We start from the raw sequence: 27,150 nt of genomic DNA, 5'->3' as shown, positions 1-27,150 counted from the left end.
AAGGTCCCGTGCCTGCCAAGGGCATGTAGCTGAGTGTGAAGCCAGCCCAGGCCCCGGAGCCTGAATTCTGCAGAATGTGCATGAAGAGCTGTCGGGAAGCTTGGGGTCCTGACTCCAAATGCAGGAATTAGCACAGCCACCTGCAGGGCCCCCTCCCCCACCCCACCCGCAGCCTGTCAGCCACTCCCCAGCCCAGCTTCACACGGGCTGGCGGGCCATGGGAGTGGATGGAGGGCAGGAGGGCGGGAAGGGCTGGTGAGGGAAGGAGAAGTATTTGCTGCCACAGGGAAAGCAGGAGAAAGGAATTCCCGCCCCCCCCGCCCCCCGCCCCCCGCCCCGCCCCTCCATGGGAAGGGGAAACAAAGGTCGGGCTCTGGGTGAGAGAAGGGAGGGAAGGAAGAGATTTTGGAAGGGAAAGTGAAAAAAGAAGAAGAGGGGAAATGTAGAAGTGCAGATGGGGAACTGGAGCAAAAGCAAATTCTTAGCTAAGTGTTTCGGTTCGCAATTGCGGAAGCCTTGATGTCGAGTTGAGAATGCCTGGGCCTGGCAGACTTTCCTAGCACCCCATTCCCCTCTTCCACAACCCCCCACTTATCTCGGGTTGCACCTCTCAGGCACACCCTCCCACCCCTTCCCTGCACCCTCGCAGTTCTCTGAGGGCGGGACGGGCTCGGCCAATGGCTGCTTGGTCCCCATGCGGGCTTCCCCACATCACCAGGGAGTACAGGTTGGGAAATTCCTTGGCACCTGCCTTCCCAGGAGCAGCTGGGCCAGGGAGGATTTCGAAGGTGGTTTGTGAGTCACTGGCAGCCCCGCCCACTTGAGGCACACTGAGGGAGTTCAGTTGGTGGAAACTATCAGGTCCAGGGCCTGTGGTTTCTCTGCAGCCTCTCAGCCCTCAGTCAATGAGAGAGGCTCTGCTTGAGGAAACTGCGGCCAGACCGGCAGTGGGGCCGAGCTGCTGCTCTGTGGCCTGTGCACACAGCACATCTGCGCCCAGGCAGAGCCCGCCGCCCTTTGGCCCTGCTGGGGATGCTGGGGCCAGCTCTCACCCTCGCCCTCCTGGTCCTCACCGGACGTCAGAGCCAAGGTGAGGGGCCCTGTTTGCACAGGGAGGGGCTGCACCGGCCTCAGGGAAGCGGGTCAGGTCCCGTGCCTCTGGAAGGGGTGGCTGCTCCTGTCACCAGGAACGAGGCTGAGCAGCTCCTGACAGCTGTGGACCCTGAGTTGGACCAGCAAGGCTGGCAGAGGGCCCGGAGGAGACTGGCCAGCTGCCAGTGGTCCGATGGCCTGGGAGTTCGCTTTGTTTTTGTGTATGGTGAGAGGAAGTGTCCTTCCTGCTGGCTGTAGGAAGGACCAGGGAAATAGCCGCTCATCACTAGTGGGAAGGAGAATCAAGCGGGCCTCAGGCTTGGGTTTCTTCAGGGGAGTTGGTGGCTCTGGGGCTCAGAAACAGCAGGCTGTTGTGCTCAGAGGCAGGAAAGCTGCCCGCCCAGGAGGAAGGTGTGGACAACAGCCAGAGAGGTGGTGGTTGCCCAACCGGCCTGGGGCCTCCCCCTGTGGCACCTCCTGCAGCACCAAGGACTTGGGGGCCAAAGCCCTGCTGGGGAGATGGTGACTTGGGTTGGGGGCGGGGGAGAGGAGCTCACTGGGTGGAGAGGGTGGAGACCAAGGTACCAGGGTCTGTTAGGAGGCTGAGGTTGGGTGGGCGGGATTGGCAGCCTTGCCTGGGGGATGAGAGTGACACAAGGTCAAGGCTGAGATGGAGATGAAGAGTCTGTGTGACAAGGGACAAGCCCCGTCCTCCCCCACGTCCGGCCAGCACTGTGTCTCAGCTGTCTCTGCAGACCCGCATGGGAGACACTGGGCCAGAGGTCTGGGTACAGGGGTCTGGCTTGGGCAGAGGGACCTGCTTGCTGCGTCCCCCGTGGGGCTGGCCTGGCGTGAGCTGATGGAAACTTCTCTTCGTCGGTTTTAATGTTTAAAGTTTGAAACAATTTGCAAGTTCCAGAGTCGTCGTAACAGTAGTACACAAAATTCTCCTATTTCCTTCCCCTAGATTCATCCGTTAACATTTATCCACATTTGCTCTCTTTCTCTTTCTCTCCGTGTGTATCTGTGTGTGTGTAAACAGAAAATAGCAATGCTTTTTGTTGAAACCTTTCAGAGTGATGCCCCTGGACTCTCCTGAGTGCTTTGGCGCATATCGTCCGAGAGCAGGAACGTCCCCATTTCACAGCAGATCATCACAGAGGTCAAGTTTGGTTGCTTAGTGTGGATGCTACCAAACATGGAGCCCACATTTCAGTGTGACCCATCATCCCAATGATGTGCTTTATGGCATTTTTTCCTGATTCAGAATCCAATCAGGATCACGTATTAGATTCACTTGTTATGTCCTTAATCATTGTTTTTAATTGTCATTTTTATTTATTTATTTTAGACAGAGGGGAAGGGAAAGAGAAAGAGAGGGAGCAAAACATCAATGTGTGGTTGCCTCTTGTGCACCCCCAACTGGGGACCCTGCCCACAACCTGGGCATGGGCCCTGACTGGGAATCGAACTGGCGACCCTTTGGTTCACAGGCTGGCACTCAATCCACTGAGCCACACCAGCCAGGGCTGTCCTTAGTTATTTCCAGTCTATGAAATTATTCTACAACCTTTTTTCATGACAGGGACGGTTTTAGAATATAGGTCATTGTTTTGTACAATGAGTCCTCAACCTGGGCTTGTCTGATGTTTCCTTGTATGATTCAGGAGATATGATTTTTGTGATGAATATCACGAAAGTGGTGCTTTTTTTTTTTTTCATTGCATTCCACCAGGAGACAGGGTGGCAGTGAAACATTTTCTTTACACCTGGGGTTACTGGAGCATGCCATCAGTATAAGACACAGGGGAGAAGCTCACATTCTTCAATTTGCAAAAATCTTCCACAGGCTGCTGACTTCGTGCTGAGCAAAGCCACACAAGCTACGGTGGTCTCCCACTCCAACCCCCCGGACTTCCTGCCCTTCCTCTCTGCCACCCACCGTGTTTCAGCCACACTGGCTGTTGGTCCCCGAGCTCAGACTCCTCCCTTTGCCACGGGGCTTGCTCCCTGAGCCCCGCAGGGCTCCCCTCAAATGCCACCTTCTCAGGGATGTCTTCCCCAATAACATGTCAGCCCACCACCCTGCAGCGCCTGGCGGCACCCTGCTTGCCTTCNCACTCCAACCCCCCGGACTTCCTGCCCTTCCTCTCTGCCACCCACCGTGTTTCAGCCACACTGGCTGTTGGTCCCCGAGCTCAGACTCCTCCCTTTGCCACGGGGCTTGCTCCCTGAGCCCCGCAGGGCTCCCCTCAAATGCCACCTTCTCAGGGATGTCTTCCCCAATAACATGTCAGCCCACCACCCTGCAGCGCCTGGCGGCACTCTGCTTCCTTCCTCTGCAGCAGGCACCTCCATCCTGCCTGCTGTCCTCCCGTTTACTGACTGATTTTCTGTCCCCGTGCCCCACTCCCTCACTAGGATGCAATGTCCCTGCGGCCGGGGCTTCGGTCTCTTTTGTTCACTGCTGTGTCTTCAGCATCTGCAATAGCATCTGGCACAGGCAGGCTTTCTATTAAGATGTATTGAATGAATGAATAAAGTGAGAGTTTATCTCCACACTGCAGAGTTTCACTGGGGAGAACACAGATCACTTCTGTGGCCTTGGGCATCAAAACTAACCTCCTGTTTCTCGGTTTCTCCTTTTATTTTATTTATTTATTTTTATGGTTTTGATTGTTTTTGAAATATATTTTATTGATTATGCTACTACAGTTGTCCAATTTTCTCCCCTTTATTCCCCTCCACCCTGCACACACCTTCCACCTGCATTCTGCCCCTTTAGTTCAGGTCCATGGGTCATACGTATAAGTTCTTTGGCTTCTCCGTTTCCTATGCTATTCTGAGTCTCCCCCTGTCTATTTTGTACCTACCATTTATGCTTCTTATTCGCTGTGCCTTTCCCCCTCTCTCCCCCTCCCCCTCCCCACTGATAACCTTCCGTGTGATCTCCATTTCTGTAATTCTGTTCCTGTTCTATTTGTTTGCTTAGCTTTGCTTTTGGTTTTGTGTTTTTTTCGGTTCGGTTGTTGATAGTTGTGAGTTTGTTGTCATTTTACTGTTAATATTTTTTACCTTCTTTTTCTTAGACAAGTCCCTTTAACATTTCATAGAATAAGGGCTTGGCAATGATGAACTCCTTGAACTTGACTTTATCTGGGAAGCACTTTGTCTGCCCTTCCATTCTAAGTGATAGCTTTGCTGGATAGAGCAATCTTGGATGTAGGTTTTTGCCTTTCATGACTTCAAAAACTTCTTTCCAGCCCCTTCTTACCTGTAAGGTTCCTTTTTGAGAAATCAGCTGACAGTCTGATGGGAACTCCTTTGTAGGCAACTGTCTTTCCTCTTGCTGCTTTTAATATTCTCTCCTTCTCTTTAATCTTGGCTAATGTAATTATGATGTGCCTTGGTGTGTTCCTCCTTGGATCCAACTTCTTTGGGACTCTCTGAGCTTCCTGGACTTCTGGAAATTTATTTTCTTTGCTACATTAGGGAAGTTCTCTTTTCAAATTAGTTTTTAATTTCTTTTTTAAAAGATTTTATTTATTTGCCCTGGCTGGCGTGGCTCAGTGGATTGAGCACTGGACTGCAAACCAAAGGGTTGCCAGTTTGATTCCCAGTCAGGGCACATGTCTGGGTTGCAGGCCAAGTCCCCAGTGGGACCATGTGAGAGACAACCACACATTGATGTTTCTCTCCCTCTCTTTCTCATTCCCTACCCCTCTGTCTAAAAATAAATAAATTAATTTAAAAAAAGATTTTATTTCTTTATCTTTTAGAGGGGAAAGGAAGGAGAGAGGAAGGAGAGAGGCAATGTACGGTTGCCTCTCATGCGTCCCCTGCTGGGAACTGGCCTGCAACCCTGGCTTGTGCCCCGACTGGGAATCGAACCACGATCATCTGGTTTGTAGGCCTGCGCTCAATCCACTGAGCTACACCAGCCAGGGCAGTTTTCAATTTCTTGCTCTTTCTCTTCTCCTTCTGGCACCCCTGTGATTCAGATGCTGGAATGTTTAAAGATGTCCTGGAGGTTCCTAAGCTTCTCATTGTTTTGAATTCTTGTTTCTTCATTCTTTTCTGGTTGAATGTTTATTTCTTCCTTCTGGTCCAAACCACTGACTAGAGTTCCAGTTTCCTTCACTGTTGGTTCCCTGTACTTTTTCCTTTGTTTCACTTTGCACAGCCTTCACTTTTTCCTCTATTTTGAGACCATACTCAACCATTTCTGTGAGCATCCTGATCACAAGTGTTGTGAACTGTGCATCTGATAGGTGGGCTATCTCTTCATCACTTAGTTGTATTTTTTCTGGAGCTTTGATCTGTTCTTTCATTTGGGCCATTTCTTTTGGTCTCAGCATGCCTGCTACTAGTAAGGGGTGGAGCCTTCGGTGTTCACCAGGACGGGGCAACTCACGTCACTGCGTTGTGTCGCTGTGTGTGGGGAGGGGTCTGAGGGGAACAATGCTGCTTGTTCTGCTGTCTGCTGGCTTTCAGTCACTTCCCCCACTACCCAGAAGCAAACTGGGCTCTTCTGGTGCTGATTCCTGGGTGTGTTTATGTGCGTTCTAGGACCCTGTGGGTCTCTCCAACAAACTTTTCTGTGAAGCTGGGAATTTCTGCCACCACCGCAACCCCCATAGGTTTTTTCAGTCAGCGGTTTGAGGTTTTCTTTCCCTGAACTGCACCCCTGGGTGGTGAGGTCTGTCTTGCTTCCAGTTGCTCCTCCCGGTTCATCTGCATGGGAATGTGGTGCTGCCCAGTGGGCAGTTTGCTGCCACAAGCCCTCCCTGCCTGGCTGCCTGCCTCCGCCCCTCCTACTGGTCTGAATGAATATTTCTCCTTGAACTCCTTGGTTGTGGGACTTCCATACAGTTCAATTTTCTGTCAGTTCTGGTTGTTCTTTGTTTTTAAATTTGTCGTTGTCCTTCTTTTGATTTTGTGAGGAGGCACAGTGTGTCTACCTACACCTCCATCTTGCCCACAAGTCTCTATTTTATTTATTTATTTTTAAATATGTTATTTATTTTGCAGAGGGGGTGGAGAAAGAGAGGGAGAGAAACATCGATGCGCGAGAGAAACGTTGACTGATTGGCTCTTGCATGCTCCCAACAGGGGGCTTCGCTGGCAGCCCAGGCATGTGCCCTGACCAGAAGTTGGAAATCGAACTGCTGCCCGTTCCCTTTGCAGAGCGATAAACGCAGTGGTCGGGTCAGTGCGGTTTCCTGTGTTTCAAATGAGGGCAGCGGTGGGGCCTGCTTCGTGGGGGTGTGTGAGGACAGCAGCCCACCGAGGACTTGGGGGTGCGTTCACAAGTCCCCCCGTGGCTGCTCGTGCCACTCAGCTCTTCAGAGGCAGGATGGACACTATGTCACCTAGTTTCTGAATCACAGGAGGGAGAGACTATTCTGTAACCCTTCCTCTGTTTCTAATGGAGTAGAAAGTGAGGTAGAAAATCTTAAGATGATGAAGCTTTATTATGTGGCTCTTTCCTGAGGTTTCTCATTGTCCTGACTGGGATCATAGGGAGACCTCAACATGTTTTAACTTAGCCTGTATTGAATGATATTATTACATCATATTGTGCAATGTTCTAATCGCTTTACAGTCACATCTCCCAATCTATCCGCACCCTTTCCCTGGCCTTTAAAAAAAAATGTAATTCTTACTGAATGTTTCCCGTTACCGTTTAATCCCCTTATAGCCCCGCCCCCAGCAATGACCACACTGTTGTCCACGTCCGGGAGTCCTTTTTCCTTTCTGCTCAGTCCCTCCAGGCCCTCCCCTGCCACCCACTGTCACCCTTCTTAAAGATTTTATTTCTTTAAAATATTTTATATATTTATTTATTTAAAAATATTTTATCTATTTATTGTTATAGAAAGGGGAAGGGGGAGAGAAAGAGAAGGAGAGAAACATTGATGTGTGAGGTGAGCATCAATAGGTTCCCTCCTGCACGCCGACTGGGGACCAGGCCTGACCGGGAATTGAACTGGCAACATTTTGCTTGGCCATCAACGCCCAACCAACTGTGCCACTATGGCCAGGGCACCCTGACGTGTTTTGAGCAGCTGTACCAACACTTGGCGGGCGTGGAGGGTGCAGAGGCAAACGGCTCTTTTGCTCATGGAGCTGACTGTCACTGCTGTGCAACAAAGTGTCCAGCACAGCAGGAGCTCAGAACATGGTAGTGGAGTGAATACATGAATTTTTCAAGCACCTCAGAGGCAGACTGGGATGATTTGGGGGGGGTCAGGTGAGCTGGGGAGTGGGGCCTTCAAATCACCACCCACGAGAGTGGGCCTGGGTCTTAAAATCCACTTGGGATCCTGGGTTCTGAGGAAACCCAAAGGACACACTGGGTGTGGTGCATGCCCGGGGGCTGTGGACAGAATGAGGGCCCAGGCAGCAATCTCTGGGCTCGGCTCAGAGGGCTGCCTGCCTGCCGTTCACGGTTCACGCAGAGGGTGTCGGAGCCCACGCTTCTCAAGGAGGAGCCTCTGACTGTGGCTGCCGGTCGGTCCAGGCGAGGGAGGCGGGGTCACTGCCCTTCTCTTCGTCAAAGTGTGGATGGCGAGGTGGCTGGGCGGGTCTGGGAGGAGAGACCTCGGGAGGGAGCCCAGTCTTGCAGAAGTCACTGCAGGGACAGCGAGCCATTGTGTCATGACTGCTTTCTCGTCAAAGCGTGTCATGTGCAGAGGAGCCTGCGAGTTACAGCTGAGCATCTCGATGAGTCGTGGTGAGGTGCTCGCCGCCCTGTGGAGACCTCACATTTCTCCTGCCCGTTTCCCCTCCCTCTCCCACACGCTCACCCACTACGCCAGCCTCTAACATCGCAGGTGGGTTTCAGCTGCGAGTCAGGGCAGCTGTACGGCAGGTGGTCTTGGGTTTGGCCTCATTTGCTCAGCATCTGATGAGCTTGCCTAGGGTGTTATTCGTCGCTGACCGTTNCAGTCTTGCAGAAGTCACTGCAGGGACAGCGAGCCATTGTGTCATGACTGCTTTCTCGTCAAAGCGTGTCATGTGCAGAGGAGCCTGCGAGTTACAGCTGAGCATCTCGATGAGTCGTGGTGAGGTGCTCGCCGCCCTGTGGAGACCTCACATTTCTCCTGCCCGTTTCCCCTCCCTCTCCCACACACTCACCCACTACTCCAGCCTCTAACATCGCAGGTGGGTTTCAGCTGCGAGTCAGGGCAGCTGTACGGCAGGTGGTCTTGGGTTTGGCCTCATTTGCTCAGCATCTGATGAGCTTGTCTAGGGTGTTATTCGTCGCTGACCGTTTCCCATTTTACACAGCTACTTGTTTTCATGGCTGCACAAGACTTCATTGTCTGACCCCATGAAAGCTTATGTCCCGGTCCTGCACAGGAGGTAGCGGTGGGTCAGTTCCGGGTTTGCTGTTGGGAAGACGCTGCTGCGAGCCCTTTGCACGCGCCTGAGCAAAGGCACGTGTGCTGGTGTCTCTCCAGGGCGGAGTCACAGGGATGCAGGTGCACACACCTCAAGCAGAGGCTGCCTAACTGCCTTCTCAGTGGTTGAACCCAGCACTGCCTGAGAGCCCCCCCGCGCTTCTCTGGCCAGTGGCTGCCTCTCCTGGAGGTCTGCCAATGGAAGAGGAAAGCGCCGGAACCCGGGCGCCACCTCTGTGCGGGGCCCCTGGGCTGCTGCCTGAGAGTCCTCCATGAGAGTCACTTCTGAGGGGTCACCGAGGTGCATTCTGGGATTCAATTAATCAGAAAATTAACTAAACACTTCACAAAGCCCTTATTATGTTCCAAAAGCTGTGCAAAATTTTCTTGGAGAACTGGTCTGAAACAGATGTGGATTGTGTTCTTCAGAATTGTTCAGACAGAGGACAGTTTCACGTGAAATAGCAAGTATAAGGGCAGACGGAGCAGCTAAGGCTTGCTCACGGGCAAGGTGTGTTTATAAGGAAAGGGACCTGTGTGCACCCTGGGGAAGGGGCCTTGAAGGGTAAAGAGGAGAAGGGACCCCTGTCTCATCAGAGGGACGGGCCTGGACACAGGGTTCAACTGGAGCCAGGAAAAGGCCAGGCGCCTGCGTCTGGGAAAGAGCTGGGAGGCGGCTCCGTGCCAGCTGCAGAGAGGGTGGGGCCAGGTGGCTCCGTGGGAGTCGGGGGTCGCCTTGCTTGGGAAAGTGTCATCGTGTTCCTGTGAAGCACCCCCCCCCCCCCCCGCCAAGAGCGGGGCTGTGGAGAGGAGACAAGTGCAAGGCAGGCTCAGGAGAAGGGGTCCCCCTCCCCCGACCTACTGGAGGGTTCTGCCCTCACTGGGGAGTTACTGGGGCCCCACTGCCCCCGCATTTTAGAATAGGCCTGGGCCCTCAGCACCCAGAACCCGGCAGGAACCCCCTCTGTGGTCTTCACTTCGAGCCTTTTCGCATGTCCCTGAGCTGAGAAAAACCTCAACATCCTTTTGTAGGCTGGTGGGAGGTACCCGGCTTCTGAGGCTCCCTCCGCCCCAGGTCGGGCCTGGGAGCAGCAGGGAGCTTGGGAGGCTGCGGCTCTCGCTTCGCTTTGGGAGCACGTCGCCTGGGACGCACTCTCCGTGGGTCAGCGGGTCTCCTTGTGGTCCTCGGTGCTGGCTGCCCACTCCTTCTGGAGAGGCAGCCTTGCCGCTGTCCTGTGCCCTCGTCCTTCCCTCAGCACAGCCCAGTTGCTGTCTCACCCCAGGCGCTCAGTTCCCCGGAAGGGGGGCTTTGAAACTGCCCGGCAGCGGCTGTGCCTGTCCCGGGCCCCCCTGTCCACCCTGGGCCTCTCCTGACCAGGCAGCAGGCCCTGTCCTCCCCTCTGACCCTCAGTACTCACTGCCTCTCACTGCGCACACTGGGACAGTGTGGATGCGTTCTTGTCCTACTACCACCTTTTCTCTCTCCCTGTGTCAGGGAGGCCCCCTCAGGGACAGGGGCTGCCACCTGCCGTTGGTGGTCCCAGTCCCCAGTCCCTGGTGCTGGCTCTGTATCCTGGCCACCCCTGGGGGGCCCCAGCCCCTCTGAGACCCCCTGAATCCAGCCACTCACCCACCCTCCTGCCCTGCGCCCTCGAGGCTGCAGGAGGACATTTCACTTCGAAGAGCAGCTCAGGGTCCAGCCCCTCTGATCTCAGCTGGGCCTGCAGTGTGCTGGGAGCCCTGGGGCAATGACCCCACAGCTTCTCCCGTTTCCCAAGAGCTGATTCCAAACCGAACCGTCTGTTCCACCACCACAGCTTCTGCCAGCCCACACCTTCCCATTCTGAGAAGGGGCTCCTCCAGCCCTGCCACCTAAAGTCCCCAATGTCAGGTCGCCACGAGGGGCCCTCCAGTGTCAGCTCACCTCTGCTCAGAGCTTGGGGCTGCTCCTTCCTGGGGGTCCTTCCCTGGCTCTGACGCCACGGCTTCCCCAGGGGCCATCCAGGGCCTGCTCAACCCCGCTCACACCCCTGCCCTCTCTGCGGGCTGCCCACTCCTGCTTCGTTTCCCCACAACTACAGAGGCTCCTGGAAACCCGCCGGGCCTTCCGACTGTGCCTGCTCCCTGTGTGTCTCCGCCACCTGCCCCAGGTTCCTCTGCAGGGCAGCCTCCCACCTCCTCAGACCCAGGCTCATGATGGCAGGTGCGATTCTGCTGCAATTTCTTTAAAAGGCCCCATTTCACCGTGACTGGTGCAGCTCAGTGGGTGGGGTGCCGTCCCACAGACCAGAAGGTCAAGGGTTCAACTCCCAGTCAGGGCGTGAGCCTGGGTCCTGGGTTCTGTCCCCAGTAGGGGGTGCGAGAGAGGCACCAGATTGATGTTTTTCTCCCTCTTTCTCCCTCTCTTCCCCTCTCTCTAAAAATAAACACATAAAATCTTTAAAAAAGAAAAGAAAGGCTCAGTAGCACTAAAAGTAGCATTACACGGAGAGCCACACTAGTCCTCCACTGACGTTCTCCACCTCATTGCCCTGAACACAGTCGACACAATTGCTGCAAGTTTGTGGTTAACACGTATCATCAAGCTGACTGACCCTCGGGTCTGTTTTTGTGGTTTGTGTTTTCTTTTGGTTTTTGGATGTCTTTCCTCTGGTTTGGCCTGTTTATTTATTTATTTTTGTTTTGTTTTGCGTATTATAATGAAAAAATTTTTGAAACACTTTGATGGCCTGATTGATGGGTTTCTAAAAAGATTTTAATTATTTATATTTAGATAGAGGGGAATGGAAGGAGAAAGAGAGGGAGAGAAATATCAATTGGCTGCCTCTTTCACACCCCCAGTCAGGGGCCTGGCCAGCAACCCAGGCCTGTGCCCTGACTCAGAATGGAACCCGTGACCTTTCAGTTTGCAGGATGAAGGGCAATCCTGCAAAACCAGTCAGGGCTGGTTTATGTTATTTTTCTCCAGGGATAATTTAGATTGGCCTCTAGAAGGAAGCCAGGTAGGAAAGAATAGATTCTAGAGCACTTTAATTTGAATCAGGGCAGAGATGATTCAAAACTGGGTTTGAGTTTCTGTGAGGGCGAGTGTATTTGTTGCTTGCTGCAACCAGCACGGAGTGGGGGTACCTGAGTGGGGTCGACGGGAGATGAAGAAAAGTCACAACACAGACAGTTTAAGGAAAAAGCAGGGACCAGGTGGGACATTGTCCTCTGATGGAGAGACAATGAGCCCTGGACATGGGCTCCGTGTTTGTTTTATAGGGTCTGGTTAGACACAGCTCAAGGGCATTTGGCAAACTTAGGGAGATGCTGCAGGCACAAACCGTTCCCTTCCCAGGCTATCTGACTGATACATGTGTCTGCTGCAAACGTTACAGTCTCGTTCACCTGAAGCTTGCAGTTATCTGTCTCCTGTTTAACCCCCGTGGGTCCCGGCTGTTGTTGCTCTGGCTTGATCCACTTGTTCAAAGCCCACTGAACAAGTTTGGCTTTGTTCAGCACTCAGCCTTGGCTATGACACCAGCCTTCACCTTCCCCCACAGCGGCTCACTCTGAATTCTCCTTGGGTAGCTGTTTTTGTGAACCAACTGTGAGTCTGCTGCGTCTTAGGTGCGTCCCCTCCTGACGGGAGGTCCTGCTCTCCTTGCTCCTCAAGCTGATTGGAAGCGCTGCTCAGCTGCCCAGCATTCCGGCTGCTTTGTATGGAATCAGAAGATGCCTCCTGGGAACACCAGGAGAGAGTGCAGATCGCATCTCTTTAAGTTTCCTTCCTTCAGATCCTGGACCTTAATTTCCCCCTATTTTATTAGCTCCTTGGTGCCCTAGCAACATGCTTTTATATTTTGCCCATTTCGTTCTTAGATACCCTCAGTGGGAGGGTTGAGTAGCACGTCTTTACCTTGTCTCCCATGATTGGAATTAAAACCTTAGGTGATTATTTCTCTCAGGCTGTACGTGTAGGCTGTTGCACAAAGGCAGGCCCGGTTCCCAGACCGCCAGGGCAGGGGGAGGCTCTGGCTCTGGGGACAGTGGTGGCTCAGCAAAGATGGAGTGGTTGATGACCGTGCACGTCCTCGCTGCAGGTGTACTGGTCATTTTCCCGCTCACCCGTGTACTTGGGATCTCTGAGCACTGTGTGCTGTGTCCTGTTCCCGAGCGCAGCCCGAGCCCACGGAGAGGAAGATAGGGACACCTGGCTCAGTGTCCATCTCTGGCTCGCGCGTGGGCAGGTCCACTCCCAGTGCTGGGACAGGAGCAGGGCCCCCCGTGTTTCAGCCTCAGGGTGTCACAACCAAAGAAACACATTCCGGACTTCCGGCCAAGATGGGAGCATAGGTAGATACATGGTGCCTCCTTGCACAACCAAAATAAGGACAATGACAATTTAGAAACAAAATAACAACCAGAACTGACAGAAAATGGAACTGTATGGAAGTTGGACAACCAAGGAGATAAAATAGACACATTCATCCAGACCAGTAGGTGGGGTGGAGTCTGGCAGCTGCGGGGAGAGGGGTCATGGCACCAAAAGCTGTGGCACTGGGTGTGAAAGTCACCCTGGATGTGCAAAATGTGGTGGGAGGACCCTGGGCGTACAGGTGGTGCCTGGCAGACTCCAGATACAGGGTGGCAACAGGCAGACTCAGCAAGGTGGCAATTGTGACGGAACGCCCTGCGCACAAGGCTGCTGGCTGACCGGGTGGTCCCACATTCGCGAGCATATAAACCAGGCAAAATTGGGGAGCAAGACAGACTGTGCAACCCAGGGTCCCAGCACTAGGAAATAAAGCCTCAAAACACTGATGAAAACACCTGTGGGGGTTGAGGCACAGGGAGAGACTCCCAGCCTCACAGGAGAGTTCATTGGAGAGACCCACAGGGTCCTAGAATGCACACAAGCCCACCCACATGGGAATCAGCACCAGAAGGGCCCAGTTTGCTTGGGGGGAGTGGCGGAAGGGACTGAAATCTGGCAGAGAGCAGAGCAAGCCACATACAGCGTCACAACCCAGTGACTGGGTTGCCCTGCCCTGGCGAATACCTAAGGCTCCTCCCCTCACTACATAACAGGCGTGATGAGACCAAAAAAAAAGAAAAAAGGGCCAAACGGAAGAACAGATCAAAGCTCCACAGCAAATACAACTAAGCGACAAAGAGATAGCCAACCTATCAGATGCACAGTTCAAAGCACTGGTGATCAGGATGCTCACAGAACTGGTTGATTTTGGTTGCAAATTAGATGAAAAAAATGAAGGCTTAGCTAAGTGAAATGAAGGAAAATGCACAGGGAACCAATAGTGATAGGAAGGAAACTGGAACTCAAATCAATGGAGTGGACCAGAAGGAAGAAAGAAACAACCAAACAGAAAAGAAGGAAGAAATGAGAATTCAAAAAAATGAGGAGAAGCTTAGGAACTTCCAGGACATCTTTAAACGTTCCAACATCTGAATTATAGGGGAACCAGAAGGGGAAGAGGAACAGCCACAAGTAGAAAACTTATTTGAACAAATAATAAAGGAGAACGTACCCAGTCTGGCAAAGGAAATAGACTTGCATGAAGTACAGGAAGCTCAGAGAGTCCCAAAAAAGTTGCACCCAAAGAGGAACACACCAAGGCACATCATAATTACATTAGCCAGGATAAAAATGAAGGAAAGAATCCTAGAAGCAGCAAGAGATAAGGAGACAGTCACCTACAAAGGAGTTCCCATCAGACTGTCAGCTGATTTCTCAAAAGAGACTCTGCAGGCAAGAAGGGGCTGGAAAGAAGTATTCCGAGTCATGAAAGGCAAGGACCTACATCCAAGATGGCTCTATCCAGCAAAGCTTTCATTTAGAATGGAAGGACAGATAAAGTGCTTCTCAGATAAGGTCAAGTTCAAGGAGTTCATCCTCACCGAGCCCTTATTGTATGAAATGTTAAAGGGACTTATCTAAGAAAAAGAAGATAAAAAACCATGTATAGTAAAATGACAGCAAACTCACAATTATTAACAACCACACCTAAAACAAAAAGAAAAACAGGCCCTGGCTGGTGTAGCTCAGTGGATTGAGCTCGGGCCTGCGAACCAGAGGATCACGGTTTGATTCCCAGTCAGGGCACATGCCTGGGTTGCAGGCCAGTTCCCTGCAGGCCAACTCCCAGCAGGGGACGCACGAAAGGCAACCATACATTGATGTTTCTCTCCCTCTCTCCTTCCCTTCTAAAGATAAATAAATAATTTTTTTTAAAAAAGGAAAACAAACTAAGCAAACAACAAGAACAGGAACAGAACCACTGAAATGAACCACTGAAATGGAGATCACATAGAGAGTTAGCAACGGGCGGGGGGAAGGTACAGAGAATAAGTAGCATAGATGGTAGAAAATAGGGGAGGGCAAGAGTAGTGTGGGAAATGTAGAAGCTAAAGAACTTATGACACATGGACATGAACTAAAGTGGGGGAATGTGGGTGCGAGAGGGTGTACAGGGTGGAGGGGAATGAAGGCGGGAAATGGGACAACTGTAATAGCATAATCAATAAAATAGATTTAAAAAAACAAAAGAAACACATTCTGTCCACCAAGCAGCAATGACAGGCCCTTTCGTTGCTTGCTCAGTGTCTTGTGGGGAGGGAAGGCTGGCTGAGTGCACCCAGAATGCACATGGGCATCTGAAATGCCTTGGCCCTCCCCCTCGTCCCAACGGCCTCCACCGTACAGGTTTGTACAGCCTCCACTGCAGAGGGCCCTGACCGCCCCACCATGGGCGGTGACAAGCACCCTGTGTCACACACATTTGTTCCCATCATGATCCCCAGAGAGGGAGGGGCTGGGATTTGTATTTTTTTTCCTTTCTAGTTTTTTCTATGGGTCAGTCCTTGTGGAGGTTTTCTAGTGACTAAAAACCTGGCGAACACGCCCTGGCTGGGTGGGTCAGTTAGTTGGAGCTTTGTCCTGTACACTAGAAAGTTGCAGGTTCAATTTCCAGTCGGGGGACACACCTGGGCTGAGGGTTTAGTCCCTGGTCAGGATGCGTACATATGGAAGGCAATCAGTCTATGTCTCTCTCTCTGTCTGTCTCTTTCTCTCTCCCTTCCTCTCTCTGTGAAATCAATCATATCCTTGGGTGAGGATTTGAAAAAAGAACTGGCGAGCATTAATGAGGAATGATGGTAGTTTGCTGTACCAGGCTCTCCAGGAAGGTTATGAGCGCAGCTTTCTGGCCGGGAAGAGGAAGGAGGCGTGAGTTCAGCAAGGAGTGTTCGTCTTACTGGGTGTCCCTATTCAGAGCTCCTGGTGGTCACTGCTGGCAAGTGCTGGTCACCTCAGTGCTGCGGGGGGGCGGGGGGAGAGTCACATCAGATATGAGGCTTATTTAGAACATCGGAGTTAAGAAGTCACCCTCTAAAGCCAAACTGGGTTTCAAGTTCATCTTTCTCACAGTTTAACTCGGGGTAGCCACTTTTAAGTTCTCACTAAATCTGTTTCCTCACCTTTGAAATGGGGATAAGAACCTTGTAGGTCATTGCAAAGTGAAACAGTTAAACATGGAAAGAGTTTAAAACCTGCTCGCCCCTTAGTAAGTACGTAAGAGATGTTGGCTCTTGTTATGGGCTTGTGGGCTCCTTCGGAGCCTGGGGAGATGGGGCCCCAGTAGGGGATGTGTACTCTCGGGTTCTCAGGCTCGGGGGTCCTCACGGGCCCCATCCTCTTGGCTCAAGGGAAGTCACACTGGCCACATGCTCTGGCCTGACACCAACCCTGCCCTCTGCGTTTCTCTTTCCTAGCATCCTTGGAATCTCCTAACCCCAAGCTGGTATTGTCGGGAGCACGTCTCCAGTTACCCGTCTCTTCCAGCATCCAGGCAGGGAAATTCTCTATCAAATGGAAGGTACAGCTGCGTTCAGTGCCGCAAGTTCATGTACTCACTTGGAGGAGCGATCCTGATTCACATCATAGGAAGCGAAAATGTAATCCTCATCTCAAAACTTTGCACTGTTTCATAATGGAGAACCAGACCCTTGTCATCGAGGCAGCTCAGCCGAGGGACAGTGGCATCTACTTCCTGGAGACCACCAATGAGAGTGGAGAAACTGACACCCTCGGCTTCAACGTGTCTGTGTTGGGTGGGTGCCCAGACGGCTGTGCCTGCCCCTCTGGCTCCGGCAGGGCTGGGTGCGCAGCGCCTTCCTGACCAGGTCTCTGCTTCCAGACCCTGTGGGGACCCCTCTGCTGCGGGAACAGCGGGAAGCCCTGGACGGAGGGAAGTGCCGAGTGACTCTGTCCTGCTCCGTCTCTGGAGGTGGCAGTGTGAGCTACGGTGATGTGAGCTACACTTGGTACCGAGGGAGTGAGCGGATCCCGGGCCTGGGGAACATGTCCACACTGGAGGAGCAGATCGCCGGCGGCCCGCATACGTACACTTGTGAAGTCAGCAACTTTGTCAGCTGGGCCAACCAGACCCTCAGGCTCAGCCAGGGCTGTCTCCAGGGTGAGTGCAGCGCTTGGGGCGGGCACAGGGCTCAGATGGTGGGCCCCTGACTGGGCTCACATGCAAGAGAGACGTGTGTGTGTGTGTGTGTGTGTGTGTGACAGCCCATGTCTGGCCCCCCAGGGTGTTGGCCTGGAGGTACACACACACAGGCCCACCTTCGTCTGGGAAGCATTTGCGTCCCCATCGAGACTCTCCTTTGGGAGAAGTCTCTCCTTCACGCAGCAAATGCTCAGTTGTCTGGGAATGACAGCCCGATCCTGCCCCCGGCTGCTGCCAGTTTCTTCCTTGAGACGGACAGAGCCCTGCTCCCTCCCCTTGAGTGACACCTTCCCTGAACCGTGTTGTTCCCTGAGAGGGGACTCGCCAGAAGCCCCATAAGAGCGCCCTGGGTCCTGGCAGCAGCAGGGCGTCACCGCGGCACCTGGCGGAGTCCTTGGTTTACTGCTTGAGCTTATCCAGGAGCTCACTTTGCACCAGTTTTTATTAGATAAATGAGACTCAATGTGGCAGCAGCACAGGCGGAAATGACCTTCAGTCCCTGTCTTCAAGGACCTTGTAGCCCAGCAGGGACAAGCAGAAGCTCTGTGGAGACAAGGGCACGTCTTCGGGTCTCGTCAGCCATGGCTTCATCCCGCATAAGCTCTGTGTTCTCAGGCAGATTTATGAACCTCTCTGAGCCTCTGCTTTTCTCTTGGGTAAAGCAATAAAGAGAACGATAGTGATACTGTTAATTAAATGAGATACTACTGTTAATTAAATGAGATACTATTTGCGAAGAGCCCAGCCCTCTGGCGTCTGAAACATGCAACTCCGCCCTTGTTTGTGGGTTGAAGGAGGGCAGGAAGGTGAAAGGAAAGACTTGCTCCAAATGTCTGTTGGGTTAAAAACAAAAGAATGGACGGACGGGACAGTTGCTGTGTTTTGCATTTGTTAGATCACACGACGAACCCCCATATGTAGACGGCATGGCCTCCTCTTCCTCAGTGAGAAAGTGGAGGCTCGGAAAGGGACGCAGGTTGTGGAGGGCCCTGAGCCTTTGGAGTTATACTCTGAGCCAAGTGTCGCTCCAGGGAGGGCGTCCCTGCTCCCAGGGAGACCCCAGGGTGGCGCAGTCACAGGCTGGGGGGAGATAGCCGCTGCAGCAGCCAGGCCGGGAGGTGGGGTGGCCTGTGTCCTCACGCCCCTGCCCTCCTGTCCCTCAGAAGTCGGCCTCCAGCCCCGGTGGCTAATCATCGTGAGTCTCGCCACCATACTGCTGCTGGGCACGGGCACCCTCGCCTGGGTCTGTGTGCGGAGGAGGAGGAGGAAGCAAGCAGGTGGGTGGACGGCCCCTGAGAGACACTGCCCTGGGGGCAGCGGCGCTGGGATGTGCATGCCTTGGTCAGAGGGACAGCGGTGGTTGCTAGGCCTCCACTCCCAGGCCTCGCCCTCTGCAGCCCCCGATGTGTGCAGTCAGCTCCCCAACAGGCAGCGGCCCTGCAGTGGCCGGTGTAGGGGGGATGGTCAGCTGGCCACTGCCCCTGAGCCCTCTGGGTCTCCTGGGAAGAGCACTAACCTGATTCCCTCTAGACCCCTTCTCAAGGTCTCGGCCATCCTGGTCGATGCGGGCAGGACACCTTCTGGACCAGTCCGCAGCTCCGCTTCTCTCCTCACACAGAGCCGAGCCCCGTGGAGCCCGAGACGGTTTACGAAGAGGTCAACAACCTGCGCACCAGGAGCGGCCACGTACGTCAGCCTGTGGGCCGGGCTTCTCTCAGCCAGCCTGGAAATTGCTCTCGGGAGGATGGCCATTTCGAGCAGGGGACCCAGGGAACCCAGTTGTCCTCTCAAAGTGGCCCTCAGCCCCCCGTCTCCCTCCCCCTCAGCACCCGAGTTCTGGCTGTGGGGGAGGCGGGGCGAGGAGACCAAAGGGGGGCATCTGGGCACAGAAACGTGCCCGCCGAGCCCCCCGGGGTGCCGGTGCCCTTGTTTCCCGAGGGTCAGAACAAGTGCCATCCGCTCGCATTTCGTGTCTGACCACAGACTCTCGTGTCCCTGCAAGTCCCATTTCCTTTTGCGGGTCCCTTCGTCACTGCACAGCTGGGCACAGTGGCAGCCTGACACGCTGAAGCCCAAGTGTGTTGTCAGTCTGCCCTCAGACGACCCTGGGTGGTGGAGAGAGTGAGGCCACCTTGTGATGAGCCAGGCCAGCGTCTCTGCAGGCACGGCCTACTCTCTGTCACCCAGAGGCGAAGAAGGGGAGGTACCACAGAGGGCCTGCAGGGCAGGATGTGGGGACAGGCCCAGGGGACAGGCAGAGCCTCTCTGAACTGCTTGGTGGGAAGGAAGGGGCAGGAAGGACCCTCCTCCTCCCACCATTCCTGGGGCTTGGCCTGGGTGGGGAGGCAGGAAGTGCATGTGTGGGGCTTCCTCCCTGGCTCCTGGCTCCTCGGGGACCTGGCTCCTTGGGGGCCTAGGGATGGGGCAGCCCCTGCAGCCTGTGTCTGCACCTCAGCAGTGGAATATCGGGGTGTGAACCTGAGAGCAAACTGACTCTCCCACCAAAAACCAACCCCAGTACCAAGTGTGGCAACTACAAATGCCTCCAGCCACCAGTGCCCAAATGCTTCCCAGAAATAGCTCACCCTATGAAGAGCACTTTGAGGATTTTATTTATTTGTCTTTAGAGAGAGGGGGAGAGGGAGAGGAACATCAATGTGTGGTTGCCTCTCACACGCCCCCTACTGGGGACCTGGCCTACAACCTAAGCATGTGCCCCGACTGGGAATGGAACCGGCGACCCTTTGGTTCACAGGCCTGTGCTCAATCCACTGAGCCGCACCAGCTGGGGCCAATGAAGAGCACTTTAGATTAGGGAAATGAAGAAGAATGCAGGGGAATATAAACTTACAGAGTAAAAAAAAAACCTTTTGGGGATTCAGGCCCATTACTCTGCTTCTTTTTTTTTAAAATATTTTTATTTATTTATCTTAAGAGGGGAAGGGAAGGAGGGAAGGACAGAAATATCAATGTATGGTTGTCTTTTGTGGGTCCTCTGCTGGGAACTGGCCTGCAACCCAGGCATGTGCCCTGACTGGGAATCGAACCGTGAGCGTGTGATTCGCAGGCCCGCACTCAATCCACTGAGCTACACCAGCCAGGGCCCATTGCTCTGCTTCTGAGCTAGAGATTCAACACCTCATGGCCTTGTCCCTCGGGGCCTCTCCCTACTGTCTCCCAGGTCGTGCCCAAAGGCTTCAGTCTCAGGCTTTGTGTGACCTCACCTGGGGCCCAGACGTGACCTGTCGGAGACACTTCACGCAGGTCTGGGCAGAAGAGAAAAGCGGTGGAGTCCTGTGTCTTCCCAGACTCGATGGCTCTCTGGCGTCCAAGGGCAGCTGGCATTTCTCTGCTGTTTCCAGCTGCCCCACCCCCGTAAGATGAGCCCCAGCAGAGCCCACCCTGGCAATGCGCACTCCGGGGAGGGAGCACAAGATGCTTCCAGCCCAGCCCGGGCAGGACTGAGAGAGGGAGACACGGCCTCTGGCCTTGGGTCCAGGGCTTCACCCAGCACCACAGCTGCGCAGGAGGCTGGCTGGAGGCCAAGGGCAAGCTGACCACCAAGGCTGGTTCTAGATAAGGGGCTTGAAAATGTCTCAAGCCTCTGATTCCAGGGTCCCGAGGTAAAAGCTCGGACCACAGCCCTCCTTGGAGCTCAGGGCCAGGGTGACCGAAGACTTAGCCCAGGCCTACCTCTGAGTCAGCAAAGCGAAGCTGGTGGCAGGAGCCCCTGGGCGGCGTCACTCAGCGCTGCGCCTTCCCACTGCGGAGGTGCCTGTGACCTGTGCTTCTGCATCAGGAGTTACTGTTTCCCCTGCCCCGCCCATGGGGGGGGTGACCCACGACCGCTCCCTCCCAGGCTCCCTGGAGCTCCTCTTTGGGCTGTCTCTCCCCACTGGACCCAGACCCTCAAGCCCGAGTCCCCTGCCAACGGTACCAGGTGTCCTTTCCTGTTTCTCCCGCAGGAGCAGCGGCAGGAGGAGCGGGACTGCCCCATGGCCGGGACCACCATCTACTCCATGATCCTGGCCCAGGTACGCCCCGCTTCCCTCTTCCAGGCCCCACCTGTCTATGGGGCTTTCTCATGTGCTCCCCACCCCCCTGCAAAAAAGGAAACCTCACACCCTTGAATGGCAGAGTAAGGCCTTGGTCCTCCCGGAGCCCAGAAGGTGGCTGGCGGACTGTGGGGTGGTCTGGGGTCTCTACCGCCGAGCGGAGCTGGGAGGTGGGGTGCAGGAAGGTTGCCTTTCTGGGGCCCGGGGTTGTGGCCCTGGGGGAGCTTGTGGTGGTGGAGGAAGCATCTGGGAACTCAGCCTGTCTTTCCCCTCCCTGCTGCTTCTGGGCTGAGGCCCCTGCACTTTCTGCCTGCACTTGTTCTCAGGGGAGAGCAGGTCTGTGTGGTTCTCTCTTACCTTCCATGACGTCGCTACTCAACAAGAATGTGTATGAAGTGCGATGTCCGTTTTTGCAACAAATCTTCTCAAACAGCCTCGTGAAGTAGTAGGTGTTATGCAAACCTCATTCCACAGTTGAGGAATGAGGGTGACTAGTGTCCTGGAGGCCATGTGGCTGGGTGGTGGTAAAGCTGAGCAAAATGGTTTCTGACAGTCTCTCAGTCTGGGCTTATAGGAAATGACCCTGGAACGGGGGACACACCCTCCAGTGTGGCAGCCGCCGGACAGTGGGGAGAGCCCGGGCTGTGTGCCTCTTAGGGAGAGGCTGTCTGCTGGTGGCCAGTGACCAGGAAGCTCTGGACAAAGTTATTATCATCCTTTATTATCATCCTTTATTTTATTTTATTTAAATATCTTTAGAGATAAAGGGAAGGGAAGGAGAGAGGAAGAGAAACATCAATGTATGGTTGCTTCTTGTGCATCCCCTGCTGGGGACTGGCCCCTGCTGGGAACTGGCCTGCAACCCAGGCATGTTCCCTGCCTGGGAATCGAACCGCGATCGTCTGGTTCGCAGGCCCGCGCTCAATCCACTGAGCTACACCAGCCAGGGCTATTATCATTGTTCTTAAAGAACTTTGACCTGGCCCTGGCTGGTGTAGCTCAGTGGATTGAGCTCAGGCCTGCAAACCACACGATCACGGTTCGATTCCCAGTCAGGGCACATGCCTGGGTTGCAGGCCAGTTCCCAGCAGGGGACTCATGAGAGGCAACCATACATTGATATTTCTCTCCTTCTCACCTTCCCTTCCTCTCTAAAAATAAATAAATAAAGTCTTAAAAAAAAAAAAGAACTTTGACCCAAAGTAGCAAGTTCTTCAGCTTGGTGGCCCAGCTGCAGGACAGAAAATCCTTGGGGAAAGAGGGGTAGGCTTCAAAGAAAGAGCAGGAAGAGTCAGGAAAGGAGCCAGGGAGGGCAGAGAGGAGAGAGAGGGTGGAGGGTGGGAGGGGGCTCCAGAGGGCAGGGCCTCTCCACTGGCGAATTCCCAAGCACCGCATTGCCTCCCCCCGCCCCAGGTCACTGGTAGTGGGCCCAGTCGGAGCCTTAAAAGGAGATGTGTTGACTAAGAAATGTCCAAACTTGCAAGAATGTCAATGAGTGTATCTGAGCCAAATAGACGGCAATCGCCAGGAAGCAGAATCTCAACAGATGGAGACAATGCTGCTGCAGGGGACGGCAGTTTTGCACCTTATTTTATGCATGGAATCAGAGGAAAAGATGAACAAGGTTACGTCAGACCCACTGGTGACAGATTCGGGAGGCAGGAGACAGCAGAGCAGGGGTGGGGTAGAGTGGATAGAAGGTGAAACGATAGACAGACTCCCTCTGCACAGGTGGGCACAGGTGGGCACAGCCAACAGTTGGCAATGAGCGCTGAACACAGTCTCCTGCTCAGGTGGGAGCCTGCACCCCGAGGGGTCTGCAAAGAGGAAATTTCCTTGACGTCCCATTACCAGGGAGGTGCGGAGATCACAGACAGGCCCAGTTAAGGTTCCTTTGTCAAAGAACACACTGGGCTGGGACCTGACTGCCTCCCATGACTCACTTCTATCCTGGAGTGTTAATCTGAGACTGTCCTATGTGGTGACCTTGTGTCTCTGAGCTTGTAAGGCTGCCGCACAGGCTGCCCCCGAGCTTGTCGGGTTAGTGTGTGACCCGCTGTTTTCCACAGATGTCAGAGCGATGGACTCCTCCCGGTTGGCCGGCCCCATTTCGCCCCTACAGGGGGTGTCTGAGATGTTGAGGGAGAGTGAGAACCCTCCTCTGCAGCTTCTTAGAAGCTGGGTGGTCACCAGCTTGGAGATTGCTTGTGTCAGGCCCAGAGGAGGAGGGCTTGCATAAAGGGGAGCATTTCGGTGCTGAGGCAAGAACGCTGGGGAGTTTGGGTTTATGTCGGTCTCTCCCGTGAACAGCATGGCGTGGGCATTTACACATTTGGAGCCTCATCTGTGGAGTGAGACAAACTGTGGTCACGCTGATGGTACAGGGGTGTTCGGGGGTGTGTGGGGGTGGCTCACAGGTGCAGAGCCCCGCAGGTGCCCATCACGCAGTGCTGGCTAACAACAGAGAGGGACCAGCATTCGGGTGGTCTGGCCTCCCGACTCAGCTTCTTTTCACCAACAGTCAGACCTCTTGTCTGGGCCCCGGCAGGGTAGCTGCGGTGGCTGGAGCACCACCCTGCTACACCAAGGTCCTGGGTTTGATTCCTGGTCAGGGCACATATAAGAATCAACCATTGATATTTTCCCCCCTCCCCTTCCCCCTTTTCTCTCTCTAAAATCAATACAACATATCCTCAGGTGAGGATTACAAAAAAGAATCAACGAATGAATGCAAAAATAAGTGGAACAACAAATGGATGTTCTCTCTGAAATCAATAAATAAAAAAATCAGAAAGCTTACGTTTGGGCAGGGTTGAGGGGGAGAGGCAGAATGAGAACTCCCTTCCGGGGTGGGGCTACATGTGTGCTTCTGAAATTATTATATTTCTCTTCTCATCAGCCGTCCGGTTTCACATCACAAAAAATGGAAAATACCCTCTATTCAGTGGTGCAGTACTCCCAGAAGGTGAGTCTCCCCCTCCTGGGGTTCAGGGAAGCAGGTGTCCATCAGGCGCATCTGTTTTGTGTGTGCAATGCAGGCGTGTGTTTGCGGAGTGTGCGAGCACTTCTGCGTGAGTTGTCTTCCCTTGAGTGTCTGCCAATGCTGGTGCACAATGGCCCTATGTAAACGTTCCGGGGCCAACCAGAAAGCACCTTGGAGTTCTGTGTGGAGAAAGGCAACAGCTCTGAGACTGGAGCAGGGTGGGGGTTACAGGTGTGCCTCAGAGTTTCTGTGGGAGGCGGAGGACCATCACACAGAGAGGAAGCGCTTGTGCAGGGGACCTGGGCTAGGGGTCCCTCCAGGCCTGGAGAGGTTTCCAATGCATGACCTCTGGAGTGGAGCTGGAGGGCTGCGCGGGGTCCAAAGAGACCAGACAGAGGTGCTGGCCAGCCACGTCACATGGAGGCCTCCGGACGGGGTCCGCCTCCCGCCCTGATCCCAGATGGTCTTGCAGCGGCTCCGTGTGCCTGGAACCACGGAGCTGGGCACACCGCTGCCACTGTCATCTGCTCCTCGCAGGTGCCAGGGGTCGGGAAGAATGATGCTCACATGTCTGGAGCCATGGTACACACGCATGAGCTCAGCATGGTGCCACCAGAGGCTGGAGCCTGACACTGTGAAGCACCGAGTTCACACAGGTCGGGGTCATGTGTTTGCCCCCAGTGCAGGAGAGAGTGCAGGGCGTGATTTCAGACATTTGTTCGCTTGCATGAGAGATATTGAAGTTGTGGTGGTAGTATCTGATCACAGAGGTGGTCACAGGCTTTGCTTTCATGTTGTGAGAACTGTTCAGATGCCTGAAAGTGCTTCCAAATGGCACTGTGTGTGTGTCTCTGTGTGTGTACGTGAAGGTGAGTGTGGACAGGGGGTGTGGGAGGGGGAGGTGGGACTCTGATGGTGGCTCAGAAATGTGAAATCGTAGGCCAGTGTGCGTGCCCCATCTCTGGAAACCGTACCCGCCATCGTTCACTCCAGGGTGGGAGGCGCTACCCACTTCTGCTGGGGACACTTCTGGGACTTTGCGGGCACTGAGTCTCTTTTGGGACCTGGCACACCAGTTGAGAACAGGACACTTGTTAAGCTGAACGGAGCCCTCTTCCCCTCTGCATTTCAGTCTGGCTCCAAGAAGAGGAAGCAGGGCCCCTCCCTGACTTGCACCATCTATGAGGAGGTGAGACCATGGAACTCCCGTGGGGTGCGTTCAGTGTCCGCAGCTCGGCGGGGAGGCCGTGCACCTGTGTGAAGTCATCCACAGAGTCTTGGTGTCTCAAGAATTTCAGGGACATTCTAATCTGGTTTTCTATATTAGAGATGAAGAAACTGAGGTCCCGGGGCAGTGGCAGTCTGACATGAGGTCACATCATGTGTTGGGGTTTGGCTCATACTGGGTGGGGCGCCTGACTTTCAAATTAGGGCCGTCCCCAGGCTCATTTCCCAGCTGTGAGTCACACCGCAGATGCATCAACTTCCCAGTGTGTTTGTGGGCGGTCAGGAAGGCAGAAGGGAGTCTGAGTGACTTTCTAAAGTCGGCGAGTAATGGAGAGTCACTCCAGGAGACCCGTGCCCTCGGCCACTGGCGGGATGGATACTGCATGGAAGTGCCCCTGAGCCTGGTGGCTGAATCGGTTTCCATCAGAACACTGAGGGAATGGGAAGTAGGGTCTCCCCGGCCACAGAAGGTTTCCTGTGTCTGTGGTGGCCTGACAGTATGGTTTTATGTGAACTACCTTACTCAATCCCCACAGAACGTGGGGAGTGGGTAAAATTACACTTTCTATTTGGACCCACAGAAAATAAGGCATGAGAGCACCCCGCTCACTCCCCATTTGCTTCCAACTGTGCCCAAGCTTCCACCTGTGGCCCGATGACTGTCTCCACAGGTCCCAAGGGAGGGGGTGGGCGGGGACCTGCTGGGCTTCTTGGCTTTCAAGCGTAGCCCCACCTTCAAACCACTGGACAGTCAGAGTTGTGGCGAGCTCCAGGAGGCCCCAGGCAGCCCAGGGGGAGTCACAAGGAAGCTCGATACGGTGACCAAAACCAGGGTGAAGCACTCCACACAGTTACTCGCGCTTCCCTTTCTCACTCTGCGAAAGGGAGATAACAATTCACACCCACAGGATTGCTACCCAGTCTCCTAGTGGGAGGGTCTGAACTTCTTTTCTTCTGCAGGTTGGAAAGACACAGGCCAACGCTCAGAGCCCCGTGTTAACCCGCAAGGAGCTGGAGAACTTCCGCGAGCACTGCTAGCGGCCGGGCCGCTGTCTACCAGCATCTGCTCTGGGAATCAACGCAACGGACAGCACCGCATGAGTCTTGGAGGGACAGTTCCTTGTCCGGGGACTTGTCCACAGACTGTATTTGGTTTCGAAAATGATTTCTAACAGCCATTAGAAGAGCAAGGTTGTTAAGCAGTGTCTTTCACCTTGTAGACCATGTGAGAATGGGTGGATAGGTGGGGCAGTTCACGCAGGACCGCGAGCCAGTCCAAGTACTGGAAACCCGTCAAGTTCTGTGCAAACACAGGGTGTTTTCTTAGCATCAAGATTCCCTCCTCCTGGTTTTTCAATCTGTTACTCGTGTCCCCTCCTGTCCCATCTGGGATGCCCACATTTGGAGACCCTGCCCTTGCCCAGGCCCACCTTCCCGGGAGCAGGAACAGGCAATGGCAGCTCAGGGGAAGAGCAGCGGCCTCCTCTGTGAGCGTGGACCCACTGGCCGTGAGCTATGGGCAGGTTCCCCAGGGGAGCCAGGCCTGGGCTTCACTCAAGTCCAAGGACGAAACTGCCTCCCCCACATATTACAGCTTTGCTTCTGGCCAGTTGTTCACAGGGGAGCAGGAAGGGCAGGCGTAGGTGGTGCGCTGCCAGCCCATCTCTGACTAGGAGGCCCCCAGGAGCACGTGTGTCCTGTTGACCGGCAGCGACACCAGCCGCTGCCTCTGGGGATGGAACGGGGTGATTTTTTCTTACTGTGCACTTTTTTTTACTGCTGGATTTTTATAAAGCCATATGTGTATGTTACTCTTGATATATTTTTAAGTGCCTAAAACGTCTCTTCCATATAAACCTCCCATTTAT

At 54.0% G+C, this 27,150-nt stretch overlaps 1 protein-coding gene across 1 annotated transcript; it reads left to right on the top strand.

The window, feature by feature from the left end:
- Nucleotides 1-652: 652 nt before the first annotated feature.
- On the top strand, nt 653-27,150 carry CD244 (CD244 molecule). Its single transcript, XM_037035113.1, has 9 exons — nt 653-1,090; nt 16,272-16,610; nt 16,697-16,975; nt 18,181-18,294; nt 18,636-18,703; nt 20,983-21,051; nt 23,972-24,037; nt 25,188-25,244; nt 26,243-27,150. The coding sequence occupies exons 1-9, from the start codon at nt 1,033-1,035 to the stop codon at nt 26,318-26,320; spliced, it is 1,128 nt and encodes a 375-aa protein (XP_036891008.1). The 5' UTR covers nt 653-1,032; the 3' UTR covers nt 26,321-27,150.

This window comes from Sturnira hondurensis, unplaced genomic scaffold, assembly GCF_014824575.4.
Source record: "Sturnira hondurensis isolate 20B ecotype Veracruz unplaced genomic scaffold, ASM1482457v3 Scaffold0022215, whole genome shotgun sequence".
Lineage (NCBI taxonomy): Eukaryota > Metazoa > Chordata > Mammalia > Chiroptera > Phyllostomidae > Sturnira > Sturnira hondurensis.
This window is presented reverse-complemented; position numbering and strand designations above follow the sequence as displayed.